The 18797-nt window shown below is 41.2% G+C and overlaps 1 protein-coding gene across 11 annotated transcripts in view; it reads left to right on the top strand.

Moving 5' to 3' along the window:
- The first annotated feature begins 661 nt into the window (after nucleotides 1–661).
- Nucleotides 662–18797, top strand: part of obsl1b (obscurin like cytoskeletal adaptor 1b) — a 101325-nt gene continuing 83189 nt past the window's right edge. For 4 of the 11 annotated variants that reach the window (XR_014381991.1, XM_082966947.1, XM_014163887.3 and 1 more), the window contains exons 1-15: nucleotides 662–1269; nucleotides 6395–7513; nucleotides 8979–9248; nucleotides 9351–9611; nucleotides 9807–10118; nucleotides 10813–11079; nucleotides 11218–11493; nucleotides 11692–11967; nucleotides 12300–12575; nucleotides 12887–13162; nucleotides 13502–13774; nucleotides 13983–14258; nucleotides 14371–14445; nucleotides 15146–15943; nucleotides 16456–16731. Coding sequence is in view for 10 of the 11 variants with exons in the window: in XM_082966947.1 (XP_082823073.1) it covers nucleotides 6496–7513; nucleotides 8979–9248; nucleotides 9351–9611; nucleotides 9807–10118; nucleotides 10813–11079; nucleotides 11218–11493; nucleotides 11692–11967; nucleotides 12300–12575; nucleotides 12887–13162; nucleotides 13502–13774; nucleotides 13983–14258; nucleotides 14371–14445; nucleotides 15146–15943; nucleotides 16456–16731 (4930 nt within the window). In the remaining variant the exon portion in view is untranslated. The remainder of the gene's footprint in view (nucleotides 1270–6394; nucleotides 7514–8978; nucleotides 9249–9350; nucleotides 9612–9806; nucleotides 10119–10812; nucleotides 11080–11217; nucleotides 11494–11691; nucleotides 11968–12299; nucleotides 12576–12886; nucleotides 13163–13501; nucleotides 13775–13982; nucleotides 14259–14370; nucleotides 14446–15145; nucleotides 15944–16455; nucleotides 16732–18797) is intronic. The other 7 variants (XM_082966951.1, XM_082966953.1, XM_082966949.1 and 4 more) reach the window with 6 other exon arrangements.

Raw genomic sequence — 18797 nt, forward strand, 5'->3', positions numbered from 1 at the left:
ATGTAAGTCTTGTTCACCTTATTGTGACTCCTTTCCAAATTGTCCAGTTCGTGTTATCATTAGAACTTTTCTTCCAAACCTTAAAATGTGGGTAATATTGTGGGTAAGACAGACACTTGTAAATGCTCTTGAAGCATTTACAACAGGCCTGCCCAAACCTCTTCCTGGAGATCTACTGTCCTGTAGGTTTTCAGTCCAACCCTAATTTAGCATATCTGATTCAGCTAGTTAAGGTCTTGTTGAGCAGCTAATTAGTAGAATCAGGTGTGTTAAATTAGGTTTGAACTGAAAACCCACAGGACGGTAGATCTCCAGGAAGAGGGTTGGGCAGCCCTGATTTACAAGATATATTCTTCAAGAGTCAATTGGTATGTATCATTTTTTAAATTATCATTGAACATCAGTACTTGTTTAGATTGTTCATTGTTTTGACACCTAAGATTTTGGAATTATCCCACACCTATGCATGGTCCTTGTGAGTGTGGTCAACCCCTGCTACACCACACAATAATCTAAATTGAACGTAAAACTCACTCTTCACTTCACACGGAGAGCATTTACAGTGGCAGCCACTTATTCTGCATATCTACAATGATGATTATTATCAGTATCTCTAATCTCCTCTTTTCTAGATTTTGGTGAATTACAAGAAAACATAAAGAAGCTTCAACATGGAGGTGTCTTAAAGATTTTTTTAGAGCCCAGAGAAGACTGTCCTTCTCCTTAGGTTTTATTGCAAGGTCTCAAGTAAGCTAAGCAGTCTGCCCTGAACCAGCCATCTAAAGCTATCTTTAGCCCATGCAAGCAAGTGAATGGAAGAGCCCAACTTATCTTCACTGCTGTCATCAAGGCTGATGGTATTTTTAGGGGACAGCAGCAGCTGCAAAAGCATTTAACGTTCTTCCACGAACAATGACACTCGGGGTGTCTCAGGGTTGAACGCCACAGAGATTGGGGGACCGTTCTGGAGTGTAGAAAGTGCGCTGAGGGGGAAATACTCAAATTCTCTTTACCTTTCTTGGATGGGTCTGGCACAGGCCCGTCAATATGTACTAAAAGATCACTTGGAAACTGTGAAAACAAAGCTCCACATTGGTTGATATTTGAGAGAAAGAACCCCAACCGGATTACAGTTGGTGTCGGGGAAAGAATCGACCAGTAAGTGACATTACTCAGCAGTTTGGAGGCGGAGAATATAGCCTCGGTGGCTTGAAGAAGAGTGCCAGTGCGGAATGTATGTTGACGGTCGCTCCTTGGGACCAAAGAGAGGTAGGTCATGTGAGGAGTACGTAGTGCAGATTCACTGGGGGCAAGGGTCCTTCCAATTAAACCAGATGAGTAAACACAAAGGTTAATCTCCTCTTAAACCCCCAGGGGGAATATTGAGACCACTTTAAATGTATTGTCCTCAATCATTTTTGTGGAACAGGTGGCTAACAGGGAAATAATTACTAGCACCTGCCATTTGAGGTGATAGAGTGGATATTACGAGTTCTAACTGATAAAAAGGGTTTTCAGCATATTGACGTGGCACAGGTTCGGGAAGAGAGAAAGGGTTGAAAGAGTGACAGAATAGCTCTTATTTTAGAGGTAAACCAGACTACTAAACATTGTCAAATTGGTTTCTAGTTATAAGATTTAAGATTCAGTACATGTATCACCATATACTACTCTTATTATATGTGCTTATGACTGTGTGTGTGTTACATGTGTGTGTGCGCACTGTGGCCCATGCAGTAAACTGGTGGACGCATGACAAACATGGCTCGGAAGCATTCTAGATTTGGCTCACCTTCCTTGAGACCCTATCCATGCATCAGAGTGGACAGAAAGCAAACATACACATTGAGCTTAAAGTGAATAAAGTCATAGCCTGATGGCTCCAATGTCTATCAGGGCAAACCATCAACTGCTTCTACCAAAATTGAGAAGCCAAAAAGATGTACAATTGAGAGGACCAAGATGGTCAATGTGCCATAACACTGTGAAGATAATTTATTTATGCTAGGGAATTGTTAATCCCTGCATTCTATTTATTTTGGAAAATGACAGAGAAAACCAATTTTAACAATGATATTTGGAGTATGAATTCTTGAATAAGAGTGCCAACAATGGGTGTGATGAAGGCTTAGCATATTTTGACTGTAAGTTCTCTAGGGGTGTGAGCACTGTGAGTTAGATCTGCGTTTGTGTGAGCACACGGGTTCCAGGGTGTGCTTTGTGATACCTGACACAGGCTCTCTCATAGGTCTTTATTTAGGGCATACTATATTAAGCACTTTCCCATTGAAATACAGCACCAGCTGTGCTGGCTATATGTTGTGGTGGCTGCTGTTGCAATAGGACTAAAGTAAAGGCTGTTCACCCCTGAATGGCTAACTTGCGCTTCTGTATCACACACCCCCCTGTAATTCAATTAACACTAATAGTAATGCCACCTAATCACCCAAAACACATCATGGATACTAAATGGTGCAATGTTTTAATGATAAGTATTTTCTACACACACATTTTAGTGCTATAAGCTGTTATGCAGTCTCCATGCAGTACCCTGAGACAATATATTCTATTCTGAACTAGAGTAGTTGTCCAAGTTCTTACGCTGTATTGTCCTTTTAGTAACATTTTACGTAAAAAACTAAAATTGATTAAATAAATAAAAATCCTCAGCAATCTACACACAATACCCCATAATGACAAAGTGAAAACAGTTTTTTAGAAATGTTTGCAAACGTATTTACATAAGTATTCAGCCCCTTTGCTATGAGACTCAAAATTGAGCTCAGGTGCATCCTGTTTCCATTGATCATCCTTGATGTTTCTACAACTTGATTGGAGTCCACCTGTGGTAAATTCAATTCATTGGAGATCACTTGGAAAGGCACACACCAGTCTATATAAGGTCCCACAGTTGACAGTACATGTCAAAACAAAAACCAAGCCATGAAGTCGAAGGAATTGTCCGTAGAGCTCCGAGACAGGATTGTGTCGAGGCACAGATCTTGGGAAGGGTACCAAAAAATGTCTGCAGCATTGAAGGTCCCCAAGAACACAGTGGCCTCCATCATTTTTAAATGGAAGACGTTTGGAACCACCAAGACCTTTCCTAGAGCTGGCTGCCCGGCTAAACTGAGCAATCGTGGGAGAAGGACCTTGCTCAGGGGGGTGACCAAGAACCTAATGGTCACTCTGACAGAGCTCTAGAGATCCTCTGTAAAGATGGAAGAACCTTCCAGAAGGACAACCATCTCTACAGCACTCCACCAATCAGGAATTTACGGTTGAGTGGCCAGATGGAAGCCACTCCTCAGTTAAAGGCACATGATAGCCCACTTGGAGTTTGCCAAAAGGAACCTAAAGACTCTCAGAGCATGAGAAACAAGATTATCTGGTCTGATGAAACCAAGATTGAACTCTTTGGCCTGAATGCCAAGCGTCATGTCTGGAGGAAACCTGGCATCATCCCTACGGTGAAGCATGGTGGTGGCAGCATCATGCTGTGGAGATGTTTTTCAGCGGCACGGACTGCAAGACTAGTCAGGATCGAGGCAAAGTACAGAGAGATCCTTAATGAAAACCTGCTCCAGAGCGCTCAGTACCTCAGACTGGAGCGAAGGTTCACCTTCCAACAGGACAACGACCCTAAGCACACAGCCAAAACAGCGTAGGAGTGGCTTCAGGACAAGTCTCTGAATGTCCTTGAGTGGCCCAGCCAGAGCCTGGACTTGAACCCGATCGAACATCTCTGGAGAGACCTGAAAATAGCTGTGCAGCAACCGGTTTTTGCTTTGTCATTATGAAGTGTTGTGTGTAGATTGATTATGAAAAAAAACTATTCCTCTTCAGCATCTGATCCCGTTTGCGGGATCAAAATCCAGCGAAAAATCATATCGCCAATTAGCATTAAAAAAATATCATTTTTTTTTTTTTTTAAATATATATATATTTTTTTTTTATAGATACACCTCTCCTGAATCGACCCACGTCGTCCGATTTCAAAAAGGTTTTACAGGAAAAGCAAATCATTAGATTATATTAGATGAGTCCATCGTAAAAAGCAGCTTCATAGCCATTTTCCGACCAACCACTTGCATCACATATAATCAATAAACAGCTAAATGCAGCACTAACCTTTTACAAACTTCATCAGATGGCACCCCTAGGACATCATGTTATACAATGCATGCATTCTTTTGTTCAATAAAGGTCATATTTATATATAAAAACAGCATTTTACATCTCTGTCTGACGTTGACTACCTAATTTCCCCTCAAAAGCGTCCCGGTAAACAATGCTACATTTCAATAAATTGCTATACTATAACGATTTTTTAAATGTATATTGTCAATCTAACATTTATAGATGAATATCTCTTGAGAACACCCGTCATACCAGATTTTAAATTAACTTTACTGGGTAATCACACTTTGCGATAAAAGGAGATGCGATACTCAGAAAATGAGCTAATATACAGAGCTCGGCGCCATCTTGGACGCAACAGCATGAACCATCTCATCTTCTATAATATTGTCAATAATCGCCTACCTTTAGTTGTCTTCATCAGAAAGCATCCCAGGTCCACAACAGATGTATTTTCGGTCAAAAAGTCCATACTTCACGTTCCATTAGCCTGATGTTGGTAGCGCGTCCTATGGCTCTCTCCAAGCGCAGCTCTGAAGTTCATAATAAAAGCAATCCTCGCGCATGTAGGTTCGTTCAAACATGTCAAACGTTGTATAAAATAAATCTTCAGGGCCTCTAACACCAAGAGAGCCAATAAGATTCGAGGGGGATGATGTCATGGCCTTTAAAACCGTTTCCAAAGGTGGGGGCAGACATGGCCGCCGGCGTCATAATGGTGATGGCCCATCCCCTGTGACCAATTTCAAACTCGTGTCATTCACTGAGTTTTGACTCTATAAGGCTCAAACCACTGTGAAAGGACTGGCGACATCTAGTGGAAGCAATAGGAAGTGCTCACTGAACCATGGTTAACGGTGTGATTAATAAGGAAAGATGAGAAGTCAAGTCCACAATTCAGAATTCCACTTCTTGTTTCAATCGGTCTCGGGGTTTTGACTGCCATTTGAGTTCTGTTATACTCACAGACACCATTCAAACAGTTTTAGAAACTTTAGAGTGTTTTCTATCCATATATAATAAGTATATGCATGCCCTATCTTCTGAGTTTGATTAGTAGGCCGTTGAAAATGGGAACGATTTTTTTTCAAAATGCGCTGTGGCGCCCCCTATCCTAGGGTATCCTCAAGAGTTAATCAATTTTAGAACAAGGCTGTAATGTAACAAAATTTGGAAAAAGTGAAGGGGTCTGAATACTTTCCGAATGCACTGTATATTCTTTTATTACCTGTTATAACATTGAGCCATTATACTTTCTTATAATTTTATTGTCTTACTATGTAATGTATAATCATGTAGTTGTATAGTCACAATCATATAGGAAGTAAGGCATAAGTAGTTCATATGCTTATGACACATCTTACAATGCATTTTTACTGCAGTATTATGGCAAATAGCTACCATACTGTCCTTTCTGTCATATTTTGTCACCCACTGAAATGCCATAATACAGATAATTGATCCTACAACGCCTGTGAGCAGCTAAATGTTTACAAATGCATAATTATCAGTGGCCTAGGGTGGTCTAGTGGTCTAAGCCCCTGCCTCTGGAACACGTATATACTGCTGCAGCACGGGTTTGAATTAGGCCAACTACTATTTCAGCAACTCTCTCTTCTAAATTTCTTCTCTATTCAATAAACTATATATATATATATATATAGTATATATATATATATATATATATATATATATATATATATATATATATATATATATATATATATATATATATATATATATATATATATATATATATATATATATATATATATATATATATAGTTGAGGAATGGGTCTGCCTCACTCCTTATAAATGCGTAATTATTAGAATAGTTCAATGTTCCTGATTTAGCCTTCATATTTGAATAAATTCCAAGGCGCTCTTAACATTTTTGAAAATGAAAATTACTTTATTAACATGGGCATACCCAGAGAATGAATCAAAACACATTTGAAGAGTCAATTCCTCGTTATTTCTTTGTTCATTCCAGCTCCATTCCATCTTCAAAAGCAAATGATCAGATTGCAGCAACACACATAGACACAGGATGTAGGGGTGCTGAAGTTGCTGCAGCCCCCCCTGAAATATTTGAATAAAAACAAATCTTAATAAATAAAAAAGTGCACTGGTCCTGTATTAGCGGACCGATATAGCTGTCTGTAACGAGGGCAAAAACATATTTCTGCAGGTATGTCAACACATTGTCTGCCAGGTATTGCACAATGTATCTTTCTGTTTGTTTTATTTTAGAACCTTATACAGTTCAGAAGTGGGCAGCCCGACTCCTGTGAGGGAGCAACTGCATGCTGGTGGCCTGCCTATGGTGAGGTGAGGCTGGCAAACTAGCAGAGATGGATGTGTTTGGTGGTGCCCCACGTTTCCTGGCCTACCCTCGCCCCGTAGTAGTGCAGAGTGGCACTGACGCCGTCCTGAAGTGTCAGATCGGCGGGGACCCCAGGCCAGCGGTCATCTGGGAGCGAAACAACGAACAGATCCACCCAGAGGGTCGCTACCGTTTCTTCGAGGATGGAAATGTCTACAATCTCATAATTTCATCGGTGACCACAGAGGATAGCGGCCAGTACACATGCAAGGCCAAGAACAGCATCGGGGAAACATATGCCGCGGCGACCCTGAAGGTGGAGGGCGAGGCCCAAGAGATGGAGCTCCGGGAGGAGAACAAGCCTCGTTTCCTGATCAAGCCCCTCTCCACCCGGGTGGGCCGCGGCGAAGACGCCGTCTTCTCCTGTAAGCTGTGGGGAAACCCGCGGCCAGAGGTGGTCTGGGAAAAGGACGGGAGAAAACTCAACGAGATCTTTGAGAGTACACATTTCAATGTGGGCTACCAGGACGGGGGATGGTTCCAGCTTAAAATCTTCAAGACTCGTGCACCTGACGGTGGAGTGTACACATGCAAGGCCAGAAATGAGTTTGGAGAGGGGTTGGCTGGAGCCGTTTTGCTCGTCGATGCAGGCCCGGGTCACGAGGAAGAGGGAAACCGCAACGGTTACACAAACGGCCACTGGAAAGGTCATCAAGGCAAACAGAGGAGTGGTAGGCAGCTGACCACACGGCTCAAAGACGACCCAGTGACCCACCAAGCCAAGCAAGTGAAAATGTTTGCCGTGACAGAGGGCAAGCATGCCAAATTCCGCTGCTTTGTGACTGGGAAGCCCAAACCAGAAATAATATGGAGGAAAGACGGCAGGCTGATCATGTCCGGAAGACGGTACCTGTTATATGAAGACAGGGAGGGTTACTTCACACTTAAAGTGCTGTATTGTAAGCAACAGGACAACGGGGTTTATGTTTGCGCTGCATCCAACACTGCAGGTCAAACCCTCAGTGCTGTACATCTCTCTGTGAAAGGTAAGTCAAACTGGTATTTGTCCATTGCTACAGAGTTGGCTGTTAACATACTTCAGTAGAGAACTAGAATGACTTTCATGGAACAATATAACATGTATAAAAACATAACTCCATCCAGGTGTGTACATCTCCCCTTGACTTAATACCATATATAAGCCTTTTAACAGGTAATCAGCATTGCTAAATGAATACGTTAACAAGTCAATTAGCTGCATATGGCAGTGTAATCAGTAGCCAAATGATTTGGCTCCTGCAAAGCAATTCAAACCCTAATCCACCAGAGGATTAATGATACGTCTTAATTATCTGAAATTTGAACAGAGATATTTCAAAGTACCTGACCTGGCCAAGCTCATCGACATGAAGTGGATTCCAACCGGTCCAATGTCTGCAAAGTCACTTAGGTTTTTAAAGGTCTGGGGGGGGGGTCCATGTGATCGAAGTCTCTAGAGGTGGGATCATGTTTCGCACATGGCGCAGAGAAAAGCACTGGTGGCAACATTGTATTGGAGCTAGGGCAGGCTAGAAAGCAACATTGTGTTAGAGCTATGGCAGGCTAGAAAGCAACATTGTGTTAGAGCTATGGCAGGCTAGAAAGTATATGTTTACACAATGCTATCCTGGTAATGCAGATGGGAGTTTAAATAGGTGAATTTGTTAAGAGTCTTTCCTCAATTATTGGATCATCAAGCTTTTTATGGGTTGGATAAGTATATAGTCAGCTAAATACACACATAATTCAAAGAGCAGTTCACATTCTTTCATTTATAACTGGTACTGTCTGATGGTGTCAGTTACAAACAGTTTATTGCCAATCCAACGCCCCAATGTGTTAATGGTCTTTCCACATCAACTGAATGAAGCCACTTGTCTCATATGATTCTTCTTAACTTGTTTGCTATATTGGTATTTACTATGAAATATATTTCAATTTACAGATTATAACATAGTTCTAGACCAAGGACACAGATCAAGTGCAGTTGCCAGCTATTTTTGGAATTTCACATGGACAGTATTTACACGAACAGTAGTGAGTGTTGTCTGAATTGAACAGGAGTTATTCCTAGTGTAAACCAGCACTGTATAAAGTAACATCTTTACCATGTTTTAAAACTGCAATTCAAAGATTTAAACCAATAGAATAAATACAAATGAACATGATTTTCCACTGGCTATAGTCAAGACGGTTTTGGGGTAACATGTCTAAAACACCACATTATTGTGCAATAAAGTGATTTATCAAAAAATAACTAGTCTTGCTAAGTCAGTAGACTTTGTTCTGTCACAGCTACCTCTTTACAATGTTATACTGCTGTATTAGCTTTGAGGCCAGACATCTCTGATAAAAGGAACATATGAATTCCTTGTATGAGTAATTTTTTTATTTTACCATGTCCTTCGAATGAGTCCTACGTAGGTGGCCATTAACCCATTTAATGGTATCCCTCCGTCTCCTTAATGTCAGAGCCGCCTGTGCGGTTTAAGCAGCCCCTCATTGATCTGGAGGTGTGGGAACGGGACCTGGCTGTTCTGGAGTGTGAGGTTCCTGAGGACTCTGTTCCCATCACATGGTATTTGGAGGACAGGCGGCTACAGCCAGGGGCCAAATATGGGATGGAAGAGTGGGGAACAAAACGACGACTAACTATTCGTGACATCGGAGTCGACGACGATGGGATTTATCTTTGCGAGATGGCGGATGGGGGGAGGAGCATTGCTGAGGTGGCAGTTAAAGGTAAATTCTCTACATCTACTGTATTTATATATAATATACACAGTATCTGGACTGATACACACAGCTATTGATGTCCTTACAATTTACTCTGTCCCCTTGTAGGCACAATCGTGCGTAAGCTTCCACGTAAGGTGGATGTTTTGGAGGGGGAAAATGCTGCCTTCTGTGTTGAAGTGGAGGAGGAGGAAATGGACATACACTGGTACAAAGAGGGGACGGAGCTGCGTGAGACTCATCAGACCATCCTGAAGTCCTTTGGAAAAACTCACATTCTGGTTTTTGTCAACACAACACCCCAGGATTCTGGCCTTGTGACCTTCTTTGTGGGAAGATCCAAAACTTCTTCTCAGCTGAGGGTAAAAGGTACAATACTTGTGGCATCTGTTTGGGATAAAATTTTGTAAGTGGTGAATTTGTCAGACAAATGGGATAGAAATTGTGTTCCTAAGGTGGTCAAGCCTAATTCTACTGAATTAATATCCAATTTTACTAAAATGAATCTATATCAAAATATAAGAACATGGGATAGCGTTTTAGTATAGTATATTTTGCTTTCAGCGGCCAGGCATAGCCCACCCAGCTGCCCAGTGGGTGTGCAGATCAACACAGAGCGTGCCAACGCTGCCCTCCTCTCCTGGGTTCCGGCGCAGGACACCCGGAAGAACCCCCCATCGGGTTACGTGTTGGAGAGGCAAGAGGTGGGCACCGGCTCTCAGGAGTGGCTGCAATGCTTGACCACCGACTCTGCCACCTCAGTGGAGATTCTTGGCGACAGCGTTCCCTGCGAGGCAGATTATCGCTTTCGCATATGCAGTGTCAACAAGTATGGCAGGAGCAACAATTTGGAGTTCCCAAGGGCAGTTCACCTGGGTAAGCAGAAGCCCTCCCAACTGAAAATCTGCTACATATACCTTTCGATTGGCACATTAGCGCTAAGCTGGATTCAAGCCAATCTGGTCTAGATGGCAAAGCTTAATTTGTATTTCCATTGCTACTAGAATGTTTTTTTTTTACATTGCTAGCTAGCTAATGTAACACTTTAGCTAGCTAGGTATGCTAATGTAAATGGTGTAACATGATAGCCATTGCTAGACAACTAGCTAGAGCTAGTGTGATGTCTGTCAAAAGAATTCACTACTGTAACTACTCCCATTCTGCTAGCTAGCCAAATGTTTAGCCAGCAAAACATTGGTTAGCATTATCATCTGCTAGCATAATATTAAGCTAGTATTGGCAACTATCATTCTTACCATGCTAGCCATTCGGCAACTAGCTAATGATCCAAACCTGATCCCTAAAAGCTAGCTAGCTAGCTACTCTGAGTTGAAATGACTGAACTGTGAGAGAGTTTGAATTCTGTGCTCAGCAAACACCATTAGAACAAGTGGAGACAATCAGAAATCAAGCCAGCTTGAATGTGGAGCAGCTCTTAGCGGAAACAAAATCATAGAGATACTTAACATTATAACCCTTTTGAAACCTGCTTTGCATAAGGTGTTACCGAATTTCAGTTTGAAGTAGAATTCAGAGCGTAATTGAGGTGTACTATTGCTATGTTTTTCAGTCCCTGTGACCAGAATACAAGCCCCCCTACAGGATGCCTTGGTGCCAGAAGGCCAGGATGCCTGCTTCTCAATTGAGCTCACTGCCTCAGTTATTGGCTCATGGTTCTTGAATGGCACTCAGCTTCTGGAGGACGACCGTTACTCCATGCGGCGGTCTCGAACGCACCAATCCCTACGCATACAAGGGGTACGAGACACAGACAATGGGGCTGAGATCACATTCATTGCCTATGGAATACGAGATTCAGCAGCACTCTATATTCAAGGTACATATTAATTACTGCCAAAAATTAAAGGTGTATGAGAAAAATGTCGTTTCTTACTGTATTGTACCAATTGAATTTTGGTCAAAGTGTTAAAATTGTGATGAGAAAAAATGCTCATGATTTCTCTGAAATTTGCAGCTCCTCTAGTGAAGTTCACACCACTGTCAGAGATGGATCGTAATAAATTTGTTGAACTTGGCAACCCCATTGTACTCTACTGCGAGTTGTCAGACCCCGCAGTTCCAGTACACTGGTACAAGAATGGGGTGGAGGTACACACAGTCGAGGGTCTTCATATTCAGTCAGAAGGCACAATGAGGAGAATTGTCATCCAATCGTCAGAGTTCTCCCACTCCGGAGTGTATTGCTGTGATGCCATTGATGATGTCATAAGGTTCAACGTGGAAGTTGAGGGTGAGTGGCAAGTGGTTTCTGTTGAACTAATTTCTTCTGGCAAGGTTACTAACACATTTCTTGTGACCTTCTGACCTGATAGACATCTGTTCCACAAGTATGTATTAAGTTTGATGATTGCACTTGAACATCACAAATCAAACATAAGATGAATGTAACGCACAGACATAAAAAAACATAACATCTAAACACCCATAGCTCCACCTGTGAGGTTTTCAGCACTTCCAGAAGCTGAGAGGAACAAGTCCGTTGAAGCAGGCTGCCCCATTGTACTACAATGTGAGCTCTCAGATCCAACTGCCCAGGTGTACTGGTACAAGGATGGAACAAAGCTCCTACCTCAAAGTGGAATAGAAATCCAGTCAGATGGCATCACAAGGACACTAGTTGTCCAGTCAGCAGAGATATTCTACTCTGGGTCGTACAGCTGCAAGACAAAGGGTGATGCCATCAAGTTCAATGTGGACGTCAAAGGTGAAATCTTTTTATTTTGGGCTCTACAAAAAATTAACAAGCTCCCTCTTAACAAAGCTACTAACAATGATGGTCTTGTACTGTATGTTTTCTGTCGCTCTTTTTCTTGCTGCCTATTAACAATGAGCTTTATGATCATTCCTTCTTTTATTACAATACAATGCTTAACCTGCTTGATCTTTGATTATATATTTTTTTTAAACTGCCATTTTACACTGACAAGTCATGAAATCATGATTTGTCTAATCAAACCAATAATATCATGATATCTCTAATCAAACCAACAATGTAATTATGGATTACCATTATCTAAGACTTAAACATATCTATAGTTCAGCCTGTGAGGTTCTCAGTACTTCCAGAAGCTGAGAGGAACAAGTCCATTGAAGCAGGCTGCCCCATTGTACTGAAATGTGAGCTCTCAGATCCAACTGCCCAAGTCTACTGGTACAAGGATGGAACAAAGCTCTTTTCAAACCATGAACTAGACATCCAATCAGAAGGCAACATGAGGATGTTGGTTGTTCAGTCAGCAGAACTGACTCACTCTGGCACTTACAGTTGTACCACAGTGGATGATACCATGGAGTTCCATGTGGATATCAAAGGTGATTTTGCCCTTTCTGCCTTTGCTTTACATCCTTTAACAGTCGTGTCCTTTTCCAAATGCAACTAATAATCCCTGCCTTCTGTGTTCATGAACAAATAACTTTACAGAACAGAATACTGTATATAGCCTTGCTACCTGTGCTCGATTGATTTGCAATGCTGTGGCTATCTATTTACACATACTTCATGAACACTTTACTTATTTTGTATTTTCAAATAATTTGAAGCCACATAAAAGTGTATATACTGTATGACATACATTTAAATATTTATCTCTATAATATGGTATTTCATTCATCCTCATTGCTAGCTGTGCCAGTGACCTTCTCAGCTATCTTTGATGTTGAGAAGACCAAGTCGGTTGAAGCAGGCTGCCCTTTTCAACTGCAATGTGAGGTTACAGATCCCACTGCCCAGGTCTACTGGTGCAAGGATGGGGAAAAGCTCCTCCCACAGACTGGAATGGACATCCAATCTAATGGCACCATGAGGAGGCTCATTGTCCAATCAGCAGAGGTCTTTCACTCAGGGCTGTACAACTGTGAAACTTCTGACGACACTCTCCAGTTTACTGTGGATATCAAAGGTGATTTGTGGCTTTTTGGTTCAAATCTCATACAGAGTAACCCTAGACAGTTGTGTGGAGATTAGATGCAACTAACATTGGTGGCTATTTGTGTTGTCTGTCTGTGGGGACTTACTTCTTCTTCTTAAGTTAATTGAAGCACTTGCTTTTCATCTCATTAAATAAGGAAATATGTATTTATTGTTTACTGTTTGAAGCAATAGGTTTGCCTCTTTGAAACTGGTTTGAGAGATGACAGATTAGTCAGTTGGGGAAGCTTTACTGTAAGCCCCCTCCCTCCCCCAAATTATTGTTATCTGCTGTAAATTCCACAATTATAACATGGATAATGATCTTTAGCTCCACCAGTGAAGTTCTTACCTTCACCAGAGGTTGTGAAGAGCCAGCTGCTTGAAGCAACCTGCCCCATTGAACTACCCTGTGAGATCTCAGACCCCATTGCCCAGGTGTCACGGCAGAAGGACAAAGTAGAGCTCATCTCTGACACTGGACCTTTCGAAATGGAGGGCATCAGGAGGAACCTGGTTGTCGAACCGGCACACCCCTCCAACTCTGGGGCGTATTATTGTGCGACAGCGGAAGATGTTGCCCCGTTAATTGTACAGAACCAAGGTGATTTTTGTCAAATGTTTGTTTTTCTCTAGTTTCAGTTGCGACTAACTCTCTTTCTGTAGCTTTTGGATTAATTGTCTTCTTACATGTTCTGAGCTAATACTTAAAAAGCTAGATTCTTTAGTGTTGATATTGTCTCTTTACATTAGCCATTTTATAACCACTCCAAATAATTCACACTGAATTATCCCTCAATAATTACCTATAGCTCCGCCGATGACATACTTGGTTGCCCCTGAAGTTGAGAAGAACAAGTCCATAGAAGCAGGCCTCTCAATTGTACAACAGTTTGAGATTTCAGACCCCATTGCCCAGGTCTGCTGGCACAAAGATGGAACACAGATCTACCCATATAGTGGACTTGACAGACAATCAAAGGGCAGCATAAGGACTTTGTTCATCCAACCAGATGACATGTCCTGTGGTGGGAGGTTTGACTGCCAAACAACTGGCGATACCACACAATTTAATGTGGCCATCAAAGGTGGTGCTCCACATAAACCCTTTTCTACTCCATATCAAAATCTGACAGAAGCATTTACATGGTTGAAGCTATCATCCAGCTTACTGTTTTCTCTGTGGCTTTGTTCAAACAGCAGAGCTGTCTCACCCTGGCAGTGAGAAGGGTGAGATATCTGATGAGTCTTCCCAATACACTATGGATATCAAAGGTGATATAATGCTATTTCAACATTAGCACTCTCCATTTTAACCCAGCATATACATGCCACTAACAATGGTGGTGTATTAGCTAGTGTATTCCATCCTTCAAAGCATATAAAGACAGTAGTTTAAATGTGTTTCTTTTTGTGATCCTTTCACCCCTCAATCTCATCTGATCCCCTGCTATTTTTGCTTTTAATCAAACATCTGAATGGTCTGTGAGCGGCTGAATTTCTTCATACTAATTCATGTTAATTGTTTAGTATATAATATCGTCATTCTTAACAGAGTCAAACAACAACGACGCTTGTAACAAGCAGCTTTGCCATTCCTGAAGCACATCTTATGTCTTGCTCAGCATCCAATCTTCACATTCCCTTTGCTGCCCAGAATCTGTCCCTGTCGCAATGAGCCTTTATCACAATAAGTGAAAATGTATGTACGAGTGGCTAAACAGGAATGAGTGATGTAGTGAACTAAGTTCTGTGTTAGGAAATGTACTGTTAGGTCTTATTTATCTTGTCTTTAGACCAGCTCTTAATCTGGTCGCCTCTCTTAATTGTTAACCTTTGCCATCGGTTTTCTCTTAACTCATCCATGCTAACACACAATGATGTGCAGTACCTTTAGAAAAGGATTTTTAAATAAGAGAAGGCACACAGAACATCAATTGAAAACCTTTCTCTGTGTGCACCACAATGCATATAGCTACACCTGTGAGGGTCTCAGCTGACCAAGCGATTGAGAAGAACAAGTCCATTGAAGAGGTCTGCCCCGTTGAGGTTCACTGTGAGCCCTTAGACTCTACTGTCCAGATCCTCCACTACAAGGACGGTCAACATCTTCAAACATATGAAATATATTCCATGGAGATGCCAAGACTCCAATCTGTGGAGCACTTTTCCATAGAGACACCAACTGTCCAACCAGCAGAACACTATTCAATGGAGACAGCAACTCTCCATTCACCAGAGCTCTATGGCTCCATGGAGACAGCACCCTTCCAATCAGCAGAGCTATATGGCTCCATGCAGACACCAACTATCCAATCAGCAGAACTCTATGGCTCCATGCAGACACCAACTGTCCAATCAGCAGAGCTCTATGGCACCATGCATACACCAACTCACCAATCAGCAGAGGTCTGTGGCTCCATGCAGACACTAACTCTCCAGTCTGCAGAGCTCTATGATTCTATGCAGACACAAACTCTTCAATCAGCAGAGCTCTATGGCTCCATACATACACCAACTCACCAATCAACAGAGGTATGTGGTTCCATGCAAACACCAACTTTCCACTCACCAGAGGTCTGTGGCTCAATACAGACACCAACTCTCCAATCAGCAGAGCTCTGCTGCTCAATGAAGACACCAACTCTCCAATCAGCAGAGCTCTGTACCTCCATGAAGACACCAACTCTTCAATCAGCAGAGCTCTATCAATTAGGAGAATGTGACAGTCAATTGGATGACGATGACATTGCATTTAAGGTGGATGTTGAAGGTGATTAAATATGGTTAGCTTTATCAAACAAAACAAACTGACAGGCACAATGTTGGCATTGTGTAAAAATCAACTGATTGCTATAAGTAATCTTTTACACTTGACAATTGCTACATTTACTCTTGTTCAATTTAGCTCATACTAAAATAATACTGAAAATTAGTCATTGTGATACTTTGAGCTTGGGTGCTTTATAACGATTTGTCTGATTATTCTATATGTAAGATTCAAAGTCACATTAACTTGTATTCATAGGTATCTCAGTCTAACCAAAAATGTCCTCCCCTTAAATGTTATACATCAACTCTAATAAAACAGTTACGTTATACTTATATGGTAAGCGTGACAGAATTAGTCGTATTTGCTTATTCATTTGAGATTCTTGAGAGGTATTGGCATGACTAATCTCGGTAGTGATATTTGCTCTTCAAGATACTGGAACCATTTTATTGTAGCAAATATTTCTTAATGGTGATGTGATTCTCTCTTAATACTACTTCACACACCCCCAGCACCTCCTGTGAGGATCACAACACCTTGTGAAGCTGAGAGGAACAAGTCCGTTGCAGCAGGCAGTCCCATTGTCCTGCGTTGTGAGATATCAGACCCAAATGCACATGTTTCCTGGTACAAGGACGGAACACTGCTACATGAAGAGAATGGACTAGAAATGCAATCGAAAGGTTCCATAAGGACATTGGATGTGGAATCTGCAAGGCTGTCTGATGCAGGGAGCTACAGCTGTAAGACAACAGATGATGCAATGCAGTTTCATGTGGATGTGAAAGGTAATTATTTTTTCAGGTTTTTTTGGACTGTTTAATAATTTACTAATAAAAGGATACATTAAGTAGACCTTTAGATATGTTAGGTCCAAAGCTAATGGCTAGGCTTTAGTTTATCCCTGTGGTGTGCAAGAGACCTGGAATCTGTCACTACAGTGACATATGAAATCGTCTTCCTCAATTGTCTTTACTAAGGCCTTGCTCCCGAGTGGCGCAGCTGTCTACGGCACTGCATTTCAGTGCAAGAGGCGTCACTATAGTCCCTGGTTCGAATCCAGGCTGTGTCACATCCAGCCGTGATTGGGAGTCCCATAGGGCAGCGCACAATTGGCCCAGTGTCGTCTGGATTTGGCCGGGGTAGGCCGTTATTGTAAATAAGAATTTGTTCTTTACTGACTTACCTAGTTAAATAAAGGTAAAATAAAATTAAACATAGAAAGTTAATGGACAGATGTAAACGTACGTAGAAGAGCACCATTTCAGACCTCAAATTGTAACCATGACAGCACCAGTGTTAAATGCATAGTTTTCTGTTTTTACCCCAATATGTTTTCTCAAATGGAGAGAAGTCCTTTGACGACTTCAGAGCAATCCACCAACGGTATGTTATAGTGCTCATGTTAGCATATTGCTACTATTGGTATCCAATTTATTTGCATTGATTCTATAGCTTTCTCTAAAAACATCCTAAAATAGCTCTTTCTTTATTCCAATTTATATCGGGATTATCACTCCAGAAGAAATAAAGTTATTTGAACAGAACTGTTTCAAACCAAGATTTTATACTTACATTCCATGCCTTATATGATAATCATTGGAACAATTTCTATTCCAAAATCTTTAATTCCAAGTCAAAGCTGGATCTCGCGGTATAAATTAGATTGAAGTATGTGTGATCTATTTTAAGAATTTTTTTTGAGAAGTACGAACCTGTGAAAGCCAATTCAATGCTAGCATTAGCACAACATAGTAATATGCTAAGATACATTGCATGTACAAATGGTGGATTGATGTTGTCAAATAACTTCTCTTCTTTTTTTGGTGACCAACATTTTATTTGTTTTGCATTTTTTTGTTGGGGGGTATAAACAACCTCCCATCCCCGTAATCTCACATGTCTCATCGTGTCCCATCCCCCCCGTGTCCCATCCTTGGTGTTACAGTCTGTGAATTAACTTAAATTGTATAAATTGATGATTCAGATTATGGGACGCCATGGTCATATTTTTCCATATCCTGTTCGAGTTAAAGGATTGTTTAGATTCAATTAGATCTGTAGACCATACTTTCTTAATGGCTAGCACATGAACATGACCAAAAGTTGTTTATATATTACAGAGATCAGTCCGTTCAGGAGCCCAGATCATTTATTTATAAATCCCATCATTGGTTTCCCAAGGGACTCCATAGCCAGCATAGCTGACCTAAATTGTAAATATAGAAAAAAAGAATAGCCTGGTAATGTGTGTCTTTCAAATATTGGAGTATTCTCAAACCATTACTGTCCATGATATCAACAAGGGAACAGATTCCACATTTGGATCATTGGGGGGACGCAAAAGGCCACCCTTCAGATCGCAAGGCATTGTTGTGAAATATTGGAGAATGGGCAAGCCATTTTGATTCCCAGTTACATTGTTTTAAAATGTTGTGCCAAATAGAAATTGTGCGCACAATAATATAACCAAAGCATAGTTTACATTGTTTAAAGGATATATCAGTGAAGACCACCTCTTCCAAGGCAATAGGAGACACCATATATCTCTCTATACTCAGCCAGGGGGGCGGAAGAATCATGTCTAAACGAATTTAGGATGGGACTAAATGCAATTTATAATTTGGTACAGATAGTACAACTACGTCTTTCCCTCTTTGCAAGTTTGTTAATTTTATCCGGCCCGATTACCTTGCAATATACATTTTTTAACCGCACTATGGATTTTATCCCAATAGCCAGAAGGGGGAGACAAGGGAAGCATTCAAATACAGAAATGTTGATGTCGCAATATATTATATTTCACAATAGATATTAGTCCATCTACTGAAGATTAATTTAATTGATTTGAGCG

Source organism: Salmo salar, chromosome 21, assembly GCF_965601325.2.
Source record: "Salmo salar chromosome 21, fSalSal1, whole genome shotgun sequence".
NCBI classification, from domain to species: domain Eukaryota; kingdom Metazoa; phylum Chordata; class Actinopteri; order Salmoniformes; family Salmonidae; genus Salmo; species Salmo salar.